The sequence below is a fragment of the Rhinatrema bivittatum genome, chromosome 1, assembly GCF_901001135.1.
Source record: "Rhinatrema bivittatum chromosome 1, aRhiBiv1.1, whole genome shotgun sequence".
In the NCBI taxonomy this organism is placed as follows: Eukaryota; Metazoa; Chordata; class Amphibia; order Gymnophiona; family Rhinatrematidae; genus Rhinatrema; species Rhinatrema bivittatum.
Genome location: NC_042615.1, coordinates 520,547,427 through 520,570,455, shown reverse-complemented (window position 1 = coordinate 520,570,455; position 23,029 = coordinate 520,547,427). Strand labels below are relative to the sequence as shown.

Genomic DNA, 23,029 nt, shown 5'->3' with positions numbered 1-23,029 from the left:
TAGCAGCGCACACAACCGACTTGTGCGAACAGCAGCCTGCACAAACGGTGCCGGGCGCACAAAGTTGTTGACTGCGCACACATCTTGCACATCGTCGGCACACTCAGAGCACAAAACTAAGTCTCCCGGCGTGCATACCATCATGCACAGATGAGTTTTCAGTCACTCCACTCGCACAAATCATGGCACTGCCGGCCAAGAAGGCCAAGGCACAAGCCCTCTGCCCAGCCTGCCACCTGAGAGCTGCGCAACCTGAAGTAGCCTCCACCCTATGCCAGCAGTGCGAAGAGGCTCAGGGGGAACCTAAGCAAGGCCCCCCACGGCCAATAGAGGGAACCAGTTCTACTAATGATAGCACCCCGGACCTCTGCATATCTGACGCTGTGCCTACACAGGAAGGCACCTCTGGGCCTCCACCATAACCCCACCTGGATTCAATATGGACCCAGGGACCTTTTCCTGGGTGGAGTTTTTCAAAGGGCTGCAAACCTTTGTCCAAGCGCAATCGGTACCACCTGCGACACAGCCCCAGTCTCCACCAGAAGCACAAGACCTTCCAAGCACCTCTCGGACCCCTTGAGATGTGCCCCACCTAGGCAAAAGCCTCCCTACAGTGGATACAGACACCTCGGGGGATGAGACTGACTTCCTGGAGGAAGGGGAAATCCCTCCAGTAGTATCAAACCATATGGCCTTTTGGAACAACACATTTAATATGTGATTTAGTCAGATTGTTGCCCACTATGTATAATTTGTCTTCTGCGAATACCGAACCATGCTGCAATTCTTCTACAAAGACAAGTTACCAGCTCTCGTGGCTCTGACCCTGAAGACCCTGGCCATTCCTGGCCATTCCATCCTGGCCATTCCTGGCCATACCACAGCGGAACCAAAGATGAACCCCGTCTTTGTGTCCCTCCATCAGGCCTCATGCTATTTCCCAATGTCGCAGGCCATACAACAACTGATTGACCTGGAATAGAATGCCCCGGAGGCCACCTTCAAAGGAGGATGGACCTTCAAAGGAGGACAGGCCTTAGAAGCCCTATACTCCTGGAACCCACGGCCAAGGAACTCCTACGGTTCTCAAAAGTGCGCAGACCATGGCATCCAATCTCTAAGCGCACAACCATCCCGGTCGAAGGAGGAGCGGCGCTCAAGGACGCTCAGGACAGACGTCAGGAAGCCATCCTTAAACAGTCCTTTGATGTAGCAGTAATGACCCTGCAAATCACTTCCTGCTGAGCCACAGTAACACGTGCCTGCTTGCTTCTCTCCAGAAATGCAACCACGTCCTCTGAACATTAGAACCGGCGATATCCTTCCTCATGGATGCGACCTCAGACCTAGTGCGCACCTCAGCCAAGGGCGTCTCCTCCACAGTGGCAGCTAGAAGACAACTATGGCTCCGAAATTGGTCAGCCGACGCTACCTCCAAAGCAAACCTCATGAGAATGCCCTTTAAAGGATCCCTCTTGTTCGGAAGCGAACTGGAGAAGTTAGCCAACAAATGGGGGCGAATCTCCAGTACCGTGTCTACTGGAGGACAGGAAGAAAAGAAACCAGTGCTCCTCCCCTCCCCCCTCCCCCCCCCCGGAAGAACCAAGGGCAGAGGAGCCCAGCACTTCAAACCGTACAAGAACACATACTAATAAGCACCTCGCCCCGCAGGCAGGGCCCAGTCATTTCGGAACGGACACAACAAGAGGGGAGCAGGCTCGGGCACAGGCTCCGGCCGCACCCCACAATGAGAATCAGCAGACCCATCCACAGGAAGAAGTCATAGGGGGCAGACTTACCCTCTTCTACCAAAGATGGGTCGAGATAATGTCGGACAAGTGGGTCCTAACCATCATTCGAGAGGGATACTATCTGGACTTCCACAGCATCCCTCTAGACAAATTTGTGAGATCACTGTGCCACTCCCTCTCCAAGAGGACGGCAGTGGAAACCATACTGGTAAAACTACTCAGCCTAAAGGCAATAACCCCGGTGCCCACACACCAACAAAATACTGGTCACTATTCCATCTATTTTATCATTCCCAAAAAGGAAGCAACATTCCGGCCCATCCTGGACCTCAAGACCGTCATGTGGCAGTGTGGTACCTGAGGGTACCACACTTCTGCATGGAAACCCTATGCTCAGTCATAAGGGCAGTACAGCCAGGAGAATTCCTGACTTCACTGGATCTATCCGAAGCCTATCTCCACATTTCGGTCCATCATGACCATCAGTGCTTCTTACGCTTTGCGATACTGGACCATTATTACCAGTTCCGGGCGCTACCGTTCGGACTAGCTACCGCCCCTCGGCCCTTCACCAAGTGGCGGCAACACTGAGGAAAGAAGGAATCCTTGTTCACCCTTACCTGGACGATTGGCTGATCAGGGCAAAATCTCCAGAGGAAAGTCACCAGGCGATCACCAGAGTCAAGAATCTACTGCAGAATCTCGGGTGGGTCATCAACACAGCCAAGAGCTGCCTGCAGCCCTCCCAATCGCTGGAGTACCTGGGAGTCTGGTTCGACACCAAACAAGACAAGGTTGTCTTCCCCCCTCCAAGGAGAAGGAAACTGATGGGCCAGCTACGAAAACTTTTGAACTATGCTCGCCCCAAGGTATGGGTCTAACTCCAAGTCCTCGGTCTCATGACATCAACCCTGGAAGTCGTTCCATGGGCAAGGGCCCACATGCACTCACTACAACGTTCCCTACTGTCACGATGGAACCCAACGTCCCAGAACTACTCCATTCACCTCCAGCTACCAGCAGAGGTTCGGACCCAGCTCCAATGGTGGCTAAAGGAGGACCATCTGAGCAAGGGAGTAAAACTATCCCCACCGATTTGGATCTTGCTCACCACGGATGCGAGCCTGAGTGGGTGGGGGAGCCCACTGTCAGGAACTGACGGCCCAGGGACAATGGAACAAGGAAGAGGAGGAGTGGAACATAAACCGGCTGGAAGCCCGAGCAGTTAGACTAGCCTGTCACATCAGACAACGCCACTACAGTTGCCTACATCAGCCACCAGGGAGGAACCAGAAGCCAACAGGTGTCCCTGCAGATAGACCTCCTCATGGCATGGGCAGAAACAAACCTGCAAGGCATCTCAGTCTCACACATTGTGGGAAAAGACAACGTCTCTGCAGACTACCTCAGCGAGAGAGTCTAGACCCAGGGGAATGGACGCTGTCGACCACAGCCTTCCAGTTGATAGTAAACCGCTGGGGAACCCCAGCCATGGATCTACTAGCAACCCGGTCCAACGCCCAAGTTCCCAAGTTTATCAGCCGCAGACTAGAACCGCAATCCCGGGGAATCGACGCCCTTGTCCAGACGCCCTGGTCCAGACGCCCTTCTCAAGATCCTGGAATTTCTGCAGGACGGCTTGAACAAGGGGTTGTCCCTCAACTCCCTCAAGGTTCAGGTGGCTGCACTAGCCTGCTTCAGAGCCAAGGTGGATGGCATCAGCCTGTCAACCCATCCAGATGTTTCCCGCTTCCTGAGAGGGGTCAAACAAATCCGACCACCCTTAAAGTGGCTGGTGTCTGTATGGAATCTCAATCTAGTGCTAGACTTCCTAGCGGGAACTTCCTTCAGACCAGTGCGTGATCTGTCACTACGGCTCCTGACCCTGAAGACTGCATTCCTAGTGGCAATATTTATTTATTTATTTATTTATTTATTTATTTATTTATTTTATTTAAAATCTTTTAATATACCGATACTCAAGATAAATATCTTATCGTACCGGTTTACAGCAAAACAAGGGAAAACCAACGATAAAGGAGAAAAGTTACATAAAACAAGGTGATGAATTCAGGACAACTGTGAGAAGTGGAAATAGCTTAATATAGCGCTACTATAGAGTAGATAACTAGCAAAGTAAAATAGTGACTAGGTGAACGATTTAGTAGGTGATCAACAAACAAAGAAACAGTTTTTAAATCACTTAGTAGGTGATCAAACCAAACAACAGTTTTAAGGGGTGGTACTGTCTGTACAGGGCAACTGATTAATGGAGATGGGGTTGAGGCTAAGAGGGAGGGGGTGGTCGAGGGGCTTGAGGCTTAGAGGAGGGGGGGACAGAGGGACCAAAGGGGAGGAAAGACCGAGGGGTGGGAGGAGGGGGAATAGTGGGTTGATAATCTAGCGGGGAGGCTTGCATTGTTACTGGTTGGGAGCAAGGAGAGCAGGCTGAGCTTGAAATTGTAGATGGAACAGAGTAGTTTTGTTAAGAGCTATGAAATATGTTCAGCCCGTCTCATCTCCAAGCTTCAAGCGCTATCCTGTCGGGAACCGTTCCTCAGGTTCACATCGGGATCCATACAGCTACACACTGTCCCCTCCTTTGTACCAAAAGTGGTTTCTTAGTTTCATCTAAACCAAACCATCTCTCTGCCATCTCCAGACGAACACAAGGATTCGGAAGACTCACACCGTCTTCGCCATCTAAACGTCGGCAGACTCCTAGTCCGATACCTGGAAAGATCGGAACCTGTGCGAAAGATGGACCATCTATTCGTCCTTCGCAGCGGAAAGAAACAGGGGGAAGCAGCCTTGCGGGCAACTATAGCCCGCTGGATCAAAGAAGTAATCAATGCGGCCTTGTAGAGGCAGGGAAGCCTCCACCTCTACAAGTCAAGGCCCATTCTGCAAGGGCCCAGGCAGTGTCCTGGGCAGAAACCATGATGCTGTCGCCTGCCGAGATCTGTCGGGTGGCGACGTGGTCCTCCGTATACACCTTCTCCAGGTTCTACCACCTGGATGTCCAGGCCCAGGAGGACACAACCTTTGCAAGGGCAGTACTAAGTGGGCCAAGGGCAGCCTCCCGCCCTGTTCGGGAGTAGCTTTTGTACATTCCATTGGTCCTGAGTCCATCTGCTACATGCTAGGAATTGGAGAAATTACTTACCTGATAATTTTGTTTTCCTTAGTGTAGACAGATGGACTCAGCACCCCGCCCACGACTGCCCCGTAATCCGGAAACCTTGGATGAAAAACCCTGAGAACAAGACAAGCACGGGTAAGCCAGGTATTACACCTAGTTCAAGACACCCATAGTTGCCGGGTGTTGGTGTTATCCGGTTGAGTGCACTGGTGGTCTCCAGTTTGGAAATCAGTTGAACCAGTCCTAGTTAAAGTTAATCAAGTTATTAAATCACACATATATCCACAATTGTTTCGAGGAGAATACTGAAGAGCTAAGCATGCTGCACGGGTATATGTAGGCTGACGTCAGCCTTGAAATCTGACTCCGTCTCCCATCTGCTATCAGGAGTACACTATATCCATTGGTCCTGAGTCCATCTGTCTACACTTAAGGAAAACGAAATTATCAGGTAAGTAATTTCTCCATTTCTGTATAGAGCAAGACTAATTAATCATCATGCAAAATACCTGCCTGCCTCTCTGGAGCCTCAACTACCTAACTAGACTTAGCTCTGATATTGACTGAGACGGCCCACAAGGGAATTCTTAAGGTTTATGGTTTGTTTATTTGTATACCGTCATATCGGTAAAACAATCATAAAGGTGAACAATAAATTAAACCATGAAAAATACAATAGTAAAAATGATGAATACATAAAACAAGTAATAAAATAAGATAATGATCACTGAAGCATCGTAAAATCATAAATACTTAAAATTAAACATTACAATTAATAAAGTACAGAAAGATGAAATAGTAAAAATACAAAATAACAATGTGCTACGTTAAGCTGAGTTCTTCTGTCACTGTGATTCGATATAGGCACATTTAAATAGCCATTTAAATGCTTTAGATTTTTTAAAACCAGCTTGCATTCTTATTTCTTCAGGCAGAGCGTTCCACAGTTTTGGGCCTGCTAGAGAAAATGCTTGTTCGCGAACTTGACTAAGTTTAGCCGATTTGATTGTAGGTACTGTTAACAGTCCTTTGTTGGATGATCATAAATTCCTCTGCGGGACATGTAAGCGTATTGTTGTGTTCAGCCACTCAGTATTTGATCCATATATTATATTATGAATTATGCATTCAGCTTTGTACTGCATATTCTGGCATATGTTAAGTAGGGATAAAAGCTCTACTGGGATAAATATTTATGTATTTTTATACCAACTTTCCAAAAGAAGATCACAATGGTTTACAAAAGCGGCGTTCATAATATAGGGTAACACAACATCTAAAATATGTTAACTATAGGACATGGAAAATCATTTGCGATACATATTACCCACAAGGTTTCATTTCCATCTGACTGTATTAGAAAATTCTCCATGTACATTATTTGGTTGTATACATATGCAAAACTTTGATCTATTTTCTTTTGCATTGGGAGGAAATAAAAAAAACACACACATTAAAATTGTTCCTATTATCTATTGTGTAATTTATAAAGAAATGGAATACTCTAAGATTTTTAGATCAGTTTCGCAAACCCTGTTTCAGGATAACCAAAATTATTTAAATTGGCTTGGTTGTGATAGCTCACAAATATTTATAGTGGTTACTCTGGAAACAAGATCTAGTAGAAGATTTTTAAACTAATAGGCTGATTCAGTAAGAAACGCGGGAGAACGGATGCTCCGTGTTGAGCGCCTGCTCTCCCAACGCGCACTTAGCCACCTATCCTGTATTTAAATGAGGGATCACACTAAAAGGAGGCACTAGGGATGATTACACGCCCCTAGTGCCTCCTTGTTCAGGAGAGGTGGTTCTGTTGGGTTCAGGAAACCGACGCTCAATTTTACGAGCGTCTGTTTTCCAAACCTGTTGATAGTCATCAGTTAGGAAAATGGACGCCGTGAAAATTGAGCATCCGTTCTCCTAACTGGACCGGCCAGCACATTTTTTTTTTTTTAAACATTTTTGGTTCCTCTGACTTAATATCGCTAGGATATTAAGTTGGAGGGTGTACAGAAAAGCAGTATTGTGGATTGACCCTGAAACCAACCCCCCGTAAACTTTCCCCTTGAAGTATTCCCCTTGAAGTATCCTCCCCCCTCCCACCACCTTCCACCCCCCCCCCCCCCCCCCACCGCTTCCCATTGCATGCCCACCTGGAATTATCGTTCCCATGCTGCCTATTAGACTGCTCCTCGCGCAATCTGTTGTAAATAAGTTACTATGTATAGAATTTAGAAGTAAATAAGTGTCTATGTATAGAATTCAGAATGTAAGTAAATTAATATGTATAACCCCCCCTTAGTTATCACACCCCCGCAGCCCCCTTGCTGTAAACTTCTCCACCATACCTATGGCTACGTTCCTTTACTTTTCACAGCTTCTTTACTTTCCTCCCCTTTCCTTTCCCCCCACACCCACCCCGTATTTTCTAGCCTGCTCCCACACCCGCCCCTGTTTTTTGTAACTTTCCTCCTTTCGCAAGTTTTACTGTAAACCGGCGTGATGTGCCCGCACGAACACCGGTATATAAAGCTGTTAAATAAATAAATAAAATAAAAAAATTTTACTTTCGGTATTCCAAGTGACTAACTAATAGCCTCATCAATGTGCATTTGAATGTGATGAGCGCTATTAGTTTCCAGGGGGTTTGGCTGTGCGTTTTCGATGCGTTGAACCCCTTACAGCAGAGCTTTCCAAACGTATGTTGGTGACACACTTTTTAGACAAACATAATTTCACGACACAGTAATTCAGTCTACTAGCAAACCAGCGGTTAAAGGCTAAACAAAACATATATTTCGACAATTTATGTATGTTTCCTTAAATATATACATAAATAGGTTGTGTCGTGAAACATTTTCTCATGAAAACCTTTCATTTATATTAAAAATATATAATATTCCAAGATTAATGTTATTGTTATAATTTATAATTTATGAGTAACAATAATAAATTCTGTCCCCCCACACTCATCTCTCTCCCCCCCCCCTCCCCCAGCACATGTCTGGCCCCTACATCATGTACCTCTTCTTTTTGATTGTTGCCAGTTAAGTGCTTCACTCCCTTCAGGGTTCAAACCTGCCGGGTGCATAACACCTTCCATGATCACCAGACACTGTTGCTTGCAATCAGTACTCCTCGTGGCCAGGCCTCATCGGCAGCAGTCAATGACAGGGACAGCTGGGCTCAAGTCCCACCCACCAATCCAAAAAACCCCATGACTGACAGCAAAAATCGCCCATTCCCTGTACGTACCAGGATCATTCCAGACGGTGGGTTATGTCCCCCGTCCAGCAGATGGAGTCAGAACAAAAACTTCCAGGGGAGGACCTATATAGCCACTCCTCCCCTGCCTCAATTCCCAGTATAGTTCTGATTCCAGCAGATGTGAGCGGGGGACACTGTGGTCCCCAGCGCTTTAGATTAAGCCTACTTTTCTGAGGGATCAAGTTTAAAAAAAAAAAAAAAAAAAAAAGGAGTGATTTACTCTAATAGGTAGATTAGTTTTGAGGGAGAGCTAGGTCCTGTGGACCCTTCAGAAAGGGGAACGGCTCTCAAATCCGTTGAGCTAGGGACACTGACTCTCGGCCAGGAACTTGCTGACAGGCTGTTCTTTTCCTGTCGTTTTCTCTCTCTCTCTCCTCCTCTTCCCTGCTGTGTTGTAAGCGGTAAGTGTTGTTGTTTTTGTTTTCAGCTGCCGGTAGGGACAGGATTGTATGGGGTGCAAGTTGGTGGGGCCGACCTCTCCCCCTAGCCCCGGAGCGTTCCCCCCCTCCCCTTCGGGGAGTGAGCGGAGTCCCGGCCTGCGGCCCCATGAAGACCCATTCCCCGGGGCTGCAGACTGTCGGGAAGGTACATTCCCTGACGGTCTCTTCGGGTCGGTGGGGGGACCGGGGGCCGTCTGCCTGTGAGCTCCGGCGCCAAAGATTTTTGCCACGCGCCGCGTCCGCCCCTCCTCCCCCTCCCCTGCCGCGATGCAGAGATCGCCGCCCGGCTCAGGCGGCCGACACGGAGGTCAGCAGCCCGCGGAGGGGCATTGTTCTAGCTTCCCTGAGGGGGAGTGCAGCTCACCTGGAGGGCATGCCGTACGGGAGTCGGACCGCGCCGGGAGGAAGCGCCAGGCCCCGTTCCCTCTAAGTGCGGGAACGGCGGCCATTTTGTTTCCAGATTCGGATGCCGGTCTCTCAGAAGAGGACACAGACGCTCTGATTTCGACTTCTCCACACGGTTTGGGGCATTTGAACGCGGTGGAACCTGGCAGACGGGGAGGAGCCCTTGGGGGGTACCCCCTCGGGAGTCCCAGCATTCTCACCCGAATTCGTCGTGTTAATGCATAGGGCCTTCTTGCAAAGCAGGGACTTGGGCTTCGGGGCCTGGGGACCCCCTCCCCCCAAGCTGGCCTGCCCGGCCCCCCGCCTGGGGGGAGACCTTCCCCTGGTTCGATCTCCGCTGCCCGGAGGGGGACCTGCTCCCACTCGTGTTCCCTCCGCGACCCTGGCGCCGCTGCAGGTCCACTCTGGGGGGGACATGCCTCAGGATCCGGATGCGGACGATCCCACCCTGGCGGCCCAGGAGGAGGGCGATGACCCGAGGGTCCTCCGCATCTTCCAGGTGGCGGAGTTGGATGACCTCATTCCCCACATCCTGCAGGAAATGGACATCGACCCCCCTCCGGATCCGGTGGCACCTGACCCGAAGATCAAGAAGGGGGACCCTATTCTAGCGGGCCTGCGACCCCTGGCTAAAGCTTTTCCCACTCATCATACCATCTTGCAGTTGATCACAAGGGAGTGGGATACACCAGAGGCCAACCTTTGGGTCGGGAGAGCCATGGATAAGTTGTACCCTCTCCCAGCTGACTTCCTGGAGATTGTCAAGGTTCCTGCGGTTGATTCTGCGGTGTCCACTGTCACGAAGCATACCACCATCCCTGTTACGGGTGGGACGGCGTTGAAGGATGTTCAGGATCGGAAGCTGGATGTGTACCTCAAGCGGATCTTCGAGGTCTCAGCATTGGGGATGAGGGCTGCTATCTGCAGTTCCCTGGCACAGCGTGCGGGTCTTCGTTGGGTCCAACAGCTCCTCACATCACAAGCCTTGCCGGACGTGGAGGCTCTTCAGGCGGACAGACTGGAAGCCGTGGTCGCCTATGGGGCTGACGCTCTGTATGATCTGTTACGGGTCCTAGCCCAGTCCATGGTGGCGGCGGTGTCAGCTCGTCGGTTATTGTGGCTGTGCAACTGGTCGGCCGATGCTTCATCCAAGACACGCCTAGGCTCCCTTCCCTTTAAGGGTAAATATCTGTTCGGAGAGGATTTGGACCAAATCATCAAGTCCCTTAACGAAAATTCGGTACATAAGCTGCCAGAAGACCGGCCTCTGTCTTCGAGATCTTTTAATTCCTTCAGGAACCGGTACCGAAATCAACGGGGGTGCACGTCCCACGAGACAGCAGATACCCCGGGCGCCATCTTCTCGGTCACACACGTGGAACCGGTCCTTTCGTGGATGCCGCCACGGTAAGGAAGCACAGGGATCGGGTTCCTCCGCAAAAGCTTCGCAATGATGCCAGATGGACCCGCGAGTTGATTCCTCGCCTGGGGGGTCGCCTTGCTCTCTCCTACGAAGAGTGTGTCCAAATCACGTCGGATCAATGGGTGCTGGATATTTTAAGACACGGCTACGCCTTGGATTTTGTACACGCGCCTCGAGACCGGTTTCTGTTTTCCCCTTGCGGGTCCCTACTCAAGCAAAGAGCCATTCGGCAGACCCTCGATCGCCTCCTACAGCTGGGCGCGATAGTGCCGATTGCGGCCTCCGAACTTGGTCGAGGTCATTATTCTGTTTACTTCGTGGTTCCCAAGAAGGAGGGCACTTTTCGACCTATACTGGATCTCAAGGCGGTCAACAGGTCACTCAGACTACCTCAGTTTCGCATGGAGACACTCAGTTCAGTGTTGGCTGTGGTGCATCCGGGGGAATTCTTAGCTTCATTGGATCTCACGGAAGCATATCTGCACATCCCAATCCATCACAACCATCAGCGCTACCTGCGTTTCAAGATCTTGGGTCAGCACTTCCAGTTTCACGCTCTTCCTTTTGGCCTGGCCACGGCCCCGCGGGTGTTTACCAAGATCATGGTGGTAGTGGCGGCGGCGTTACGCAGGGAAGGTATTCTGGTACACCCTTACCTGAACGATTGGCTCATTCGGGCAAAATCGCGGGCACAGTCGACAGAGTGGTTCAGCTCCTCCAGTCGCTGGGATGGATTGTCAACTTCACTAAGAACAAGCTGGTGCCGTCCCAATCGTTGGACTTCCTGGGGGCCCACTTCGACACAAGGCGGGCCAAAGTGTTCCTTCACCCGGAGAGAGCACAGGCCCTTCGCGATCAGGTCCAAAGGTTCATGGCACTCGTCGCCCCCACGGCGTGGGACTACCTACAGGTACTAGGGACCATGGTGTCGACCATCGATCTGGTCCCGTGGGCCTTTGCTCATCTGCGCCCTCTCCAGAGGTTCCTGCTTACTCGGTGGAAGCCAGTGTCGAGAGATTTCCAGGCGATCCTGCCCATTCCGAGGGTAGCCTTGCTCAGCCTCCACTGGTGGCTGGACCCCCAGCGCTTGTCTCAGGGAGTATCTCTGGAGGACCCGGATTGGGTGATCGTCACCACGGATTCCAGTCTCGCCAGCTGGGGAGCGGTCTGTCGGAACAGTTCAATTCAAGGCCGGTGGACGGAGGAGCAGTCAAGGTGGCCCATCAACCGGTTGGAGACCAGGGCAGTCCGACTAGCATTACAGGGTTTCTTCCCAATGGTACACCGTCGAGCGGTCAGGGTCCTCTCGGACAATGTGACCACGGTGGCGTACATCAATCGCCAGGGAGGCACGAGAAGTCATTTCTTTTCGTTGGAGACCGACAAGCTGATGGAGTGGGCGGAGCTCCACTTACAGCGACTAGTGGCTTCACACATAGCGGGCGTGGACAACGTGCAGGCGGACTTCCTCAGCCGACAGCATCTGGATCCCGGAGAGTGGGAACTCTCGGAAGACGCAATGCGGATGATAGTAGAGTGCTGGGGGACACCGCACGTGGATCTAATGGCAACCGCAGGAAATACAAAGGCTGTCCGTTTCTTCAGGCGAGAGCGCGGCGCAGAAGGGGTTGACGCGCTGGTTCTGCCCTGGCCACGTCGGTGCCTCCTGTATGTCTTTTCTCCGTGGCCACTAGTGGGCAAGGTCATTTGACGGATAGAGGTGCATCAAGGACCGGTGATCCTGGTGGCGCCGGAGTGGCCTCGACGACCGTGGTTCACAGATCTCCTCAACCTGGCAGTGGAGGGCCCTCTTCGTCTCAGTCATCTTCCACATCTCCTTCGCCAGGGACCAATATTTTTCAAGGAGGCAGATCGCTTCTGTCTTGCGGCTTGGCTTTTGAGAGGCGCCAGCTAAGGCGGCGCGGGTATCCGGAATCCATCATCTCGACGCTCCTGAAAGCTCGGAAGACGTCTACTTCTGTCACTTATGTCAGGATATGGAAGGTTTTTGAGGAGTTGTGCGGGTCGAATACGACTCTGCCAACGCAGGCCTCGGTGGCGCACGTTCTCTCCTTTCTTCAGGCCGGCCTGGATTTGGGACTTGCCTATAATTCTCTCCGAGTTCAGGTGGTGGCCTTGAGGGCTTTTCTCCGTAGTGACGACAGGGAATTCCTGGCTTCGCATCCGGATGTCCTACGTTTTCTCAAGGGAGTGAGACACTTGAAGCCTCCGATTCGACTGCCTTGTCCATCATGGAATCTGAATCTGGTACTTCGTGCTCTCTGCAGTCCTCCTTTCGAGCCTCTGAGTACAGCCACCATCAAGGATGACACCCTCAAAACCATTTTTCTGGTTGTGATCAGCTCGGCACGACGGATTTCCGAGCTGCAGGCTCTATCCTGTCGTGAGCCATATCTTCGGTTCACGCCAGGTGGAGTGTCTCTGCGTACGGTGCCATCGTTCCTTCCTAAGGTGGTCTCTGCTTTCCATCTCAACCAATCGGTGGAGCTCCCATCCTTTTCCTCCTCTGAGTCGAGTGACCTGCGCAGGCTAGATGTACGACGTTCTTTGATGCACTATCTGGAGGTCACCAATGATTTCCGGCTCTCCGATCATTTGTTTGTCCTTTGGTCGGGGCCCAGGAAGGGTAGCATGGCGTCCAAGCAATCCATTGCGTGCTGGTTGAAGGGAGCGATTATGGCGGCGTACATTGGAGCGGGTAAGTCTCCAACCTTAGTGGTTAAGGCACATTCCCTTCGCGCCCAGGCAACGTCTTGGGCGGAAAGTACTTCAGTCTCCTCTCAGGAAATCTGTAGGGCGGCCACATGGAAGTCGCTCCACACTTTCGCGAGACATTATCGCCTGGACGTCCGTGCGCCATCTGGCTGTCAGCTTGGAGACAGGGTCATACAGACAGGGCTGTCCGCGGCCCACCCATGATGGGGAAGCTTTGGTACATCCCACCGTCTGGAATGATCCTGGTACGTACAGGAAAAAGAAAATTATTCCTTACCTGCTAATTTTCGTTCCTGTAGTACCATGGATCATTCCAGACACCCTCCCTCGTTTTGGGGGTTACTTTGTGGGACATCCCTGCTTTCCTGTCTTAGCAATTTTTCTCTCTGTGCTTTTTGGTACTGCGAGCCTGGTCTATACCGCAGTGCTGTTCGCAAGTTCACAGTTAAGAGTTTTGATTACAAGTTTAGTTGCTGTCTGTTGACAGCTGTTATTACGATTTGTGATAACTTGATCCCTCTGGTTCTGTCTCTTCTCTTCTTGGCTTTGCTAGTCCAGTTACTGAGAATTGAGGCAGGGGAGGAGTGGCTATATAGGTCCTCCCCTGGAAGTTTTTGTTCTGACTCCATCTGCTGGACGGGGGACATAACCCACCGTCTGGAATGATCCATGGTACTACAGGAACGAAAATTAGCAGGTAAGGAATAATTTTCTTATAATAAGCAACCCACAAACTGGAAAAAAAAAAGTGAATTGCTAGAAAAAAAAAAAGCCCAAGCTCGTGTCTGAGTTGACCGGGCTTGTGCGACACACCTACACACTGCAGGCGACACACTAACATGTCGCGACACACAGTTTGGAAAGCTCTGCCTTACAGTATAAGGGGTAATAGATGCACAGTAAACGCGCTGCCAACCGCATGTTAAACGGTGCGCACGGTCGAGCGCACTTTACAGAATCGGCCCATACGTGTGAGGATTAGCTATATTTTCAACACTTGTATTTTGTTACAAGGAGTTCATTTATAATAGTATGTCTTGATTTTTGTTTTGCAGGTTGGTCTGTATGTGAAGCATGGGTGCACAAAAGGCAAGGTTGAATTAGAGTTGTAAGTTTTTAAACATTTTTGTTTTGGATTTATTACCACATTTTTGAATAAGAATTTCACCCATGGTGCAGTACAACATATCAGAATAGCAGCGTACAGTCAGAGATTGGTAGCAGCTTACAATAAAAGAATGTGTGCAGAAAGGACCAAGCTAGAAATAAATGTGTTAATACTATATTTTGCTTTTCATCAAATGTATACTCTAGCTATACTGTTAGATCATTTTGCAGGTGATGGTTCATTTTTGCGATTTACCTCCATCTGTCCCCAATCCCATATAATATCAGCAGTCCAGCACCTTTGGTAAACTCCCTCCAAAGATGGACACATCTGATTAAACTCTCAGATGATGTTTCTGTTCTTCTTAAATAGACTTGCCCCACCTACCTCCTTTCTTATTTTCTTTCCTGTCTCTTATATTCACCCAAACGTAATTACAATACCTTAACATAGAGCAAATTAATTTATAAGTTCTCAGGACTCCATGGTCCACTGAAAACTGGGCATCTGCCACGCCTCACTCCATCAAGCAGGTCATAAAGCCAACACCACCTCATTGCATGCTATATTATAACCTATGGCTCTGTAAGCAGGTTTAGGGGTGCAGGGATCTGCCTGCTACAAGACACTGCCAGCTGCCTTCCCACCTTACTTGTGATTCTAAGTCAGGGAAAAGGCAATGTGTATTTTCCTCAGAAATAGACTTTTATTTATCAGATTTGGCAGGACATAGCATATAGAAAAAAACAACAATTCCTATCTCTAACCTCCTGGCCACTATGCACCAGTTTTCCCTAAAGAAAGTTCTGTCTCATGGGTGGTAACAAAACATGACATCAAATAAGGACATAAATGTCTGTTATATAAAACATAATCTGTTCCTTAACATAGTTGTTTAATCAATCAAAAAAACTTTCTTAGAACTTTGTATAATTTATTATAAATACATCTTATCACAAATCAGCAATTATTATATCAACATGTAATTAAACATCATTCCTTCAAAAACATATGTAGTAAGAATAATGTATTTTCTTATTCAGTTTCATGAACCGTTGCATTGCGGCGGCTTGAGATTGTTATACTGTGATGGTATGAAGAGATGTGGAGTTGTGATAATATAAGGAGATGTTGAAATGAGAAGGCGTTGAGTGGCGGAGAAAAGGATATGTGAGGCTGGTGCAGCCCGTTTCATGGAGGAAATTTGAAATTTTGTGATGTCTCCCGTTGAAGATTATCGTGGAACTATATATTTTTTGTTATTTTAGAAACCATTATAGAGATATGTGGTGTGTGGGTACCGATGAGCTAGTGGAAGGTTCAACACAATGGAAAATAGAGCTCCCATGTGAGAGGGATTGAAAGAGAAAATCGTGCCAAAATTAACCCCCGAGGAAGCTTAATTGCGAAACAAGGTCCTTGTCGGGGACTGACTATATAATACATATTTAATACGGTGGGAGCGTCAATACTTGTTGAAGAATTAAAGAAATGTATTAAAAATATATATTGATGTTGGATATGTGGAGAAACATTGTATGAAGGCTCATTGATCTGTAATTCATATACTGTATCTTTTTGTATGTAAAATATGTTTATGGGAAAGTGCAATATGGTGGGTAATTTTAAGTAATAGTATGATTGGTGTGAGTGAATGGGTAGTATGTATTTTATGGGATAGTGTGTTAGATATATTTATGAAAATATTTGGGAATTTTGGGGTATCCACACAATGTTAAAAATAGAATAAAAATTAGAATGAAATAGAAGACAAACTGAATAAGAAAATACATTATTCTTACTACATATGTTTTTGAAGGAATGATGTTTAATTACATGTTGATGTAATAATTGCTGATTTGTGATAAGATGTATTTATAATAAATTATACAAGGTTCTAAAAGTTTTTTTGATTGATTAAACAACTATATTAAGGAACAGATTATGTTTTATATAACAGACATTTATGTCCTTATTTGATGTCAGGTATTACTAAGTTAAGGACTGGTACATTACCCTTGTTGTAGTTACCGTATTGGTAACAAAACATGCCGTAAACCTTAGCCTGCTTAAAATGTTAATACTTATGGCTAACTTACCCCTGATTCCAACTTCAGGCGATAACCTCTGTTCACCTCTGAAGCAGGTTCTGGCTGAAGAACTGGAGAATGTGGGCAGGGGAGAGGCTTGCTTTTTGGGCTTGGTGCTGGCAGAGCGGGCAGGCTGTGCAGGAAGGACTAGCTTCTGGCTCTGGTGCTTGCTGGCTGTTTTGGGCTGGTTCTCACCCTTCCTCTTCTTGGACTCTGTCGGTCTCCACACCTGAGCTGGGGTCCCCTGCGGACACCTTGCCATACCTAGTCTTCTAACTTATTAATAGCAGGGAGGGCTGGTTTGCATCTGGCCCCCCTTTTGCTACCAGGGACATCTCAGCACCAGCTCTCATTCTCTGGGTTTTCTCACCGGGTTTGAGTTCAGGGTTTGTGCCTCCTCTTCCTCCAGGGGTCTGTTCTTGCCTTTCCTTCTTCTTTTGGTTTCAGGGTCGCTCTCGTCCATTCTTCCTCTTTTTCTTCTTTCTTGCCTGCCTGTCTTATACTTTCCAGCTAATGAATATGCATAACCTCATGGTAGGTGGAGGGTCTTTTGCCAAGTTGTAGGTCCTCCCCCCCCCCATTCCTTCGGGGTGAGAACTGTCATGTCTATTTGCCAAGCTGTGTGTCAGAGGATCTGAAGTTGTTGCCTCTGTCAGTCCTGTGCAAATATAAAGCAGACAAACAGGCCCATCTGATAAGGTATCCTTCATTGTATTAGGACAAGGCCTCTTCATTTTCTACATCTACATCTACATCTACATCTACATCTACATCTTAACCAGGTGAGGGATAGAGCGTTGTCCTTAGCAGGCTCGGGAATTTGGAATTCGCTTCCAGTAGCCTTGAGGTTAGAGCCAAATCTTAAAAAGTTTAAATGAGAGCTTAAGACCTGGTTTTTTAGTAAAGCTTATTTGAGTCAACCTTGAAGACAATCTAGGCCGCTTGCAAAGAATTTTAAGCACAGACGCTCATAGAGAAAGATCTTTGTGTTACTAGATTTGTAGTCACTTTTAGACTTTATTTGAGAAGTTATTTTTAGATTGTAATAACATGTTTTAACTATTTTTAATCATGATAGGGTCTTTGATGTACAATCTGAAGGGTTTTAGGACATGAATTGATGCTTGATTTTAGGTTTTGTTATAGTTTTAGTTAGGAAATATTTTATTTTCTTGTTATGTATATTTTAGAAGTTTACAATGTATTTTAGGTATTAGGATAATTGTATTTTTTAACCTGTTGTGAACCATTTCGATGGACCTTGAGCGACGGTATACAAAAAAATGTTAAATAAATAAATAAAAAATAGTAGATCTGCCTTATCAATAAGTAGTGGTAGAGTTAGCGCTCAAGCGAGCAAAGAAAACTATAGTTTCCAACACTACAGCAGGAAGGGATCCCAGCTTATTGGACAGCTTTGGGGAAAAAAGGTGTTCCAGAGCTCCATGCTTAACTCTTGTATTTCTATACACAAGATCTACTTGGTGCAGTGCTTACATTATTGCAGAGCTTTTAGTTGTCTGTTGCATGCTTCACTTAAAGCCTTCCATGTTGTCATAGGACCTCAACATGTTATTGACCCAATTCATGAAAATTCCTCTTGAACTTGTATACACTTGCGAGCTGTAGCACCTGACCTAGAAGGTTCTGTTTTTGGTGGCAATCACTTTGGCCCACAGAGTCATTGAACTCCAGACCCTAGTGACTTATCCATTTTAGACCAAGGTTTTTCACAGTAAGGTGATTCTGCCTAAAGTAGAGTCTGATTTCCATCCTGACCAGTCAGTTGGCCTATTGGCATTCTTACCCAGGTGAAGAAGCCCTACCTTGGCATGTAATCTGGAGAGGACTTGAAGCCCTTAGAAATTCCATGCAGATTTTTGTTTCTTTTGACACCAACAAACCTGGAATTGCCTGTCAAGTGCTTCCTTTCTAATTGGCTAGCATATAGCATTTCCTTCTGTTATGGCAAGGCAGGCCTGAATCTAGTGGGTCACATCAAGGCTTACAGTTTCAGAGACATGCTGGCATCAGTAGGCCACCTGAAATTGGTCTCCATGGTGGAGATAGGCAGTGCTGCAAAGTGGCATTCTTGCTACGCATTCTCATTAGGAGTCTCTTTGAGATACAAACCTCAACTCTAAGCCCCCCAAGGTCTGTTACTTAGGTTATAGGCTATCCCTATAAAGAAAAAAAAGACAGAAAATACAAAAATGACTTGTTGCCACCGAAACAATTTTTGCCTGTTGCCAGTGTTTTGGGTTTTCTTTTTTTTTTTCATTTGGAGCAGCCTATAGTTAGGGATTCCCTGTGGTGTTGTGCTTCAGAGAAAGCGGAGTTGCTTACCTGTTAACAGGTTTTCTTTAAGGACATCAGGATGTCTGTCTTCACAAAATCTGCCCACCTCCCCCATTGGAATTGGTTTCTCCAAGTCTAATCTAAATTATAGATAAAGTGGTCCCCCATGTGGATGCATGGTAGCATAGCACACTGCACTTGTCCAGGATGGCATGCTTAAAATTTTTAGAATCTTTGAAATCAAATTTTCTTTACTAGACTTCATCTGATGTCACCCTATATGTGAGTACTGATGACATGCTGTCCTCTAGGACACCTGTTCCAGCATGCAACTCTGCTTTGTACACAAATCATTTTCAGCAAATAAAATGTTCTGTACTCATAAAACGTGATTTGTGCATATAATATATGCTTTCTCTGCATAAAACCTGAGTACAGAACTTCCTCACCATGAACTCCGGCTTCAGCCCCATAGACTGATTTTAGCCCTGGAAACTATACTTAATTTCTGACCAGGTGTTACATTTCCAGCATTAAAGAAATACAAGTTAAGCCTATGCAGCTATCTGCATTGGGAAGTTAATGCATTCTTTAACATGGGGACTGCATGAAGGAGCACATATTGAGTGGAGGAGTAGCCTAGTGGAGAGCAGTGGACTATGAACCAGCAAAACTAGGGTTCAGATCCCTGACCTTGGCCAAGTCACTTTACCCTCCATTGCCTCAGGTTCAAATTTAAGGGCCTTATTTTCCAAATGTATCGCAGGCGGTAAGGGACGTTTCGCACGCAAAATGTCCCTTTTCGCGTGCGATACCAAAATGGGGGCGGAGTCGGCCCCGGAAGAGGAGGAGTCGGGGCGTCACCGGGGCCGACTCCACGACGACGGCGCGCACAGCAAAAAGGTAGGTGCCTTTTCGCTGCCTATTTCGTTCCCAATAGCTACACCTCCTATGGTAGTGCTATTGGGTGCGAAACCGGCAGCGATCGCACCGTGACGGTGCGATCGCTGCCGGCTAGTGCAGGCCCGCCCCCCCGTTTCGGCCCCCCGCCCCTCATCTTCTAAAGTATCGCAGGCCTGCGATACTTTAGAAAATGAGGCCCTTAGATTGTAAGCCCTTTGGGGAGAGGGGAATACCTACAGTACCTGAATGTAATCTACTTTTAAAGTGCCAAAAAGCAGAATATAAAAATCAAAGTGGCTTTGTGCAGTTTTTTTATGCACAAAACTCCTTGTTATGTCAAGTAAAGCTGACATATAAAAAATGTGCACGCAACTACTTGCAAATATGTGCGCATAGCATAATGCACTTTATTACAGCAGCCTATCTGGTAGGGAGGACATGGAACTGTCTCAAATGAGGTGATTGAGATCCCCAAGCAAGTCTGATTCCCCCCCCCCCCCCCAGGCTTTTTGTTGCCCCCCCTCCCTCCCCACCGGGACTTACTTTATTTATTTATATATATATATATATATATATATATATATATATATATGTTTATATTTTCTTGCAATTGATTGTAAGATTTCTTAGAACAATTTTTCTTGTCCAGTCTTTTGGTTTTATTTTCTGTATTTTTTAATAAATAGTACAAAACTAGATATTCCCTAAATAAAGAGAGAAAAAAATAAATATCTAGTTTTGTACTAAATTATTGCTTATCTGTAGTAAAATATGAAAGTGTGAAAAAATAATTTAGAAACTTCTGTACTAGCCAGATTTTTAGGAGCCAACGAACTTTTTCCATTATGGTTTATTTTTGTTTTTCCATTTTGTTATGTATTTTTGTGCTTCTTTTGCTTTTATATATGCAGATTGCGTTTCAGATTCTTTGAACTTCTGTGGGCAACGTCTCCTTCCTGCTAGAGTTCGGTGGTTTAGGGCTACAATTGCCCACTCCTCCTCCATGACTTTGCAGCAAGGGCTATATCGGACGTAGACTGTAGGCCCCAGAAATCAAATTTTAGATGCCTGTTCAACCCAGTGTCCAGAATTTTTCCATTCTTGCATCAATTGCTTCTGATCTTTGTTCAGGACTTTGCTGGGATGTGTTTTCAGTTCTTCATTTGAGATTGATGCTTGGAAAATACGCTTTTCATTTAGAATATATATCTTCAGTTTTGAATATCATGATTTACAAGTTATAGGGGTAGAGAAGGTAATGTTTTTTCTTTTAAATTTATATCTACAGTTTGTTTTGAATGAAGTGTGTACAGTTCTTACAAGGATGTTTAATCTTTTTCTTTTAATTAGGTTTAAATCTACTGGAAATGTTGTCATTACTCGTGAAATACATGTAAGCAATAACCAGTCTTTGTGGTTCATCAACAAAAAGAGTGCCAGTCAGAAAATGGTGGAAGAACAGGTAGCAGCCTTAAATATCCAAGTGGGAAATCTTTGCCAGTTTCTCCCACAGGTAAGAAAGTTGACTTTTCCTTGCACAGACATTTTGAAAAAGAGAAACCTAACAAGCTTTGTAAGTTCTTGTACGATAACATCGTTGTATAACAAGTTGGAAAGACCAAGATAAAAGCATGGCACAAAGGTGCATTTCCTGTTTTTGCCATTCCTCCACTTTCAGTTCTCCTTCCCCTACCATTCCCAGTATCCTCTACCCTGCATCTTACACCCCATTCCTTCTCCCCCACCATTGCCACTGGTGCCACTCCTATCTATTTGTGCTGGCCCTGCAGCAAATGTTCAAAACTCATAGGTTGGCACTTCCTGTATGCTGACTTTCAGGCCGATGCAGTACAGTGCGCTCCGGCGTTTGGATGTGCGTTTTCGACGCGCTAGCTTTACCCTTATTCAATAAGGGGTAATAGCGCGTCGAAAATGCACGTCCAAACCCCCCGAAACTAATAGCACCCGCAACATGCAAATGCATGTTGATGGCCCTATTAGTTATTCTCGTGCGATTCAGTAAGTAAAATGTGCAGCCAAGCCGCACATTTTACTTTCAGAAATTAGCGCCTACCCAAAGGTAGGTGTTAATTTCTGCCAGCACCGGGAAAGTGCACGGGAAAGCAGGAAAAACTGCTTTTCTGTGCACCCTCTGACTTAATATGGCGATATTAAGTTGGAGGTCCCAAAAGTTAAAAAAAAAAAAAAAAAAATAATAATTAAAAAAAAAAAAAAAAAAAATCGGCCTGCGGCTCGCAAGTTGAAAACCGGACTCTCAATTTTGCCGGCGTCCGGTTTCCGAACCCGTGGCTGTCAGTGGGTTTGAGAACCGACGCCGGCAAAATTGAGTGTCGGCTGTCAAACTCGCTGACAGCCGCCGCTCCTGTCAAAAAAGAGGCGCTAGGGATGCGCTAGTGTCCCTAGCGCCTTTTTACCGTGGGCCCTAATTTGAATAATTATTTTTACTGAATCACGTGCACAGGAGAGTGGCCTGTGCACGCACCGGGAGAGCGAACACTCGCCCGCTCTCCCGTGATTTTTACTGTATCGGCCTGTTAGTGAATTGTGAGATTAGCATGCTGGACATGCTGATTTCTCACTTTTAAATCTGCTTGCAGGGCTGGGACAGATGGGAAGGAGCCGTGGCGGCAGCAGATTTGCTACTCCTGGACTATACATGGTCTTAACCTATGTGGCCACTTAATGAAGCCTGTACTTCTGCATATGTACTTTATGCTCAATACTGTCTCCAACATGTATATGTATGGACTGGCAAACTGATGAATGCATCCTCCATAAATGTGCTTGCTCTAGAGCAGTGCACCTAAAAACAATGTTTTGTTGGTCCAAGGAAAGGTATAGCAAATTTCAAAATACTCTGTTATACCAGGTGATGGAGTTTAATAAGGGAAAATGTTTGTATATGTGTTATCTTTTAGCTTTTCAATGAGATGTTGTTTAGTTTTAATAAAATAAAATGTTTTAAAACTGAGCTTCCTCTTCATCCAGTCAGATCATTCCAGACAAAATGGGTTATGCTTGCCAACCAGTAGATGGAGACAACAGTCCATTCACCAAATAGCGGGGTTCGTGAGGAGTTTCTTTACTTCTCTATTTAAGGAGGCAAATGAAATTTTCAACTCTTGCTTCGGCAATTCCACAAGCTGGAGTCTCAGGCTTCCCTATGGGTGCACACTCATCATCAGAACTCTAAATTAGGGGCTCCTTATCTACACAAATATCTACACAATATCTACACAGTCATTTGCAGTGGCGTCTAGTAGATCGGAGGTTATGGACCAGATTGCTCCTCTAAAGCATCAATTGGAGGGACCCCCTCCCCCCTCCCCCTTTCCCCGATTCTCCTTTTTTGTTATTGGAGTCCTGGATCAGTTAACCCATAGCTTGGGCTCTGATGAGGACTCTTCAGGAATACCTTCAGATCCTCTTCCAGACCCTCCAGAGC

General features: G+C 46.8%; 1 protein-coding gene across 1 annotated transcript in view; it reads left to right on the top strand.

The window, feature by feature from the left end:
* Positions 1-23,029, top strand: part of SMC5 (structural maintenance of chromosomes 5) — a 281,089-nt gene that overhangs the window by 14,068 nt on the left and 243,992 nt on the right. The window contains exons 3-4 of the mRNA XM_029612667.1: positions 14,220-14,272; positions 20,914-21,076. Of these exons, the coding sequence (XP_029468527.1) occupies positions 14,220-14,272; positions 20,914-21,076 (216 nt within the window). The remainder of the gene's footprint in view (positions 1-14,219; positions 14,273-20,913; positions 21,077-23,029) is intronic.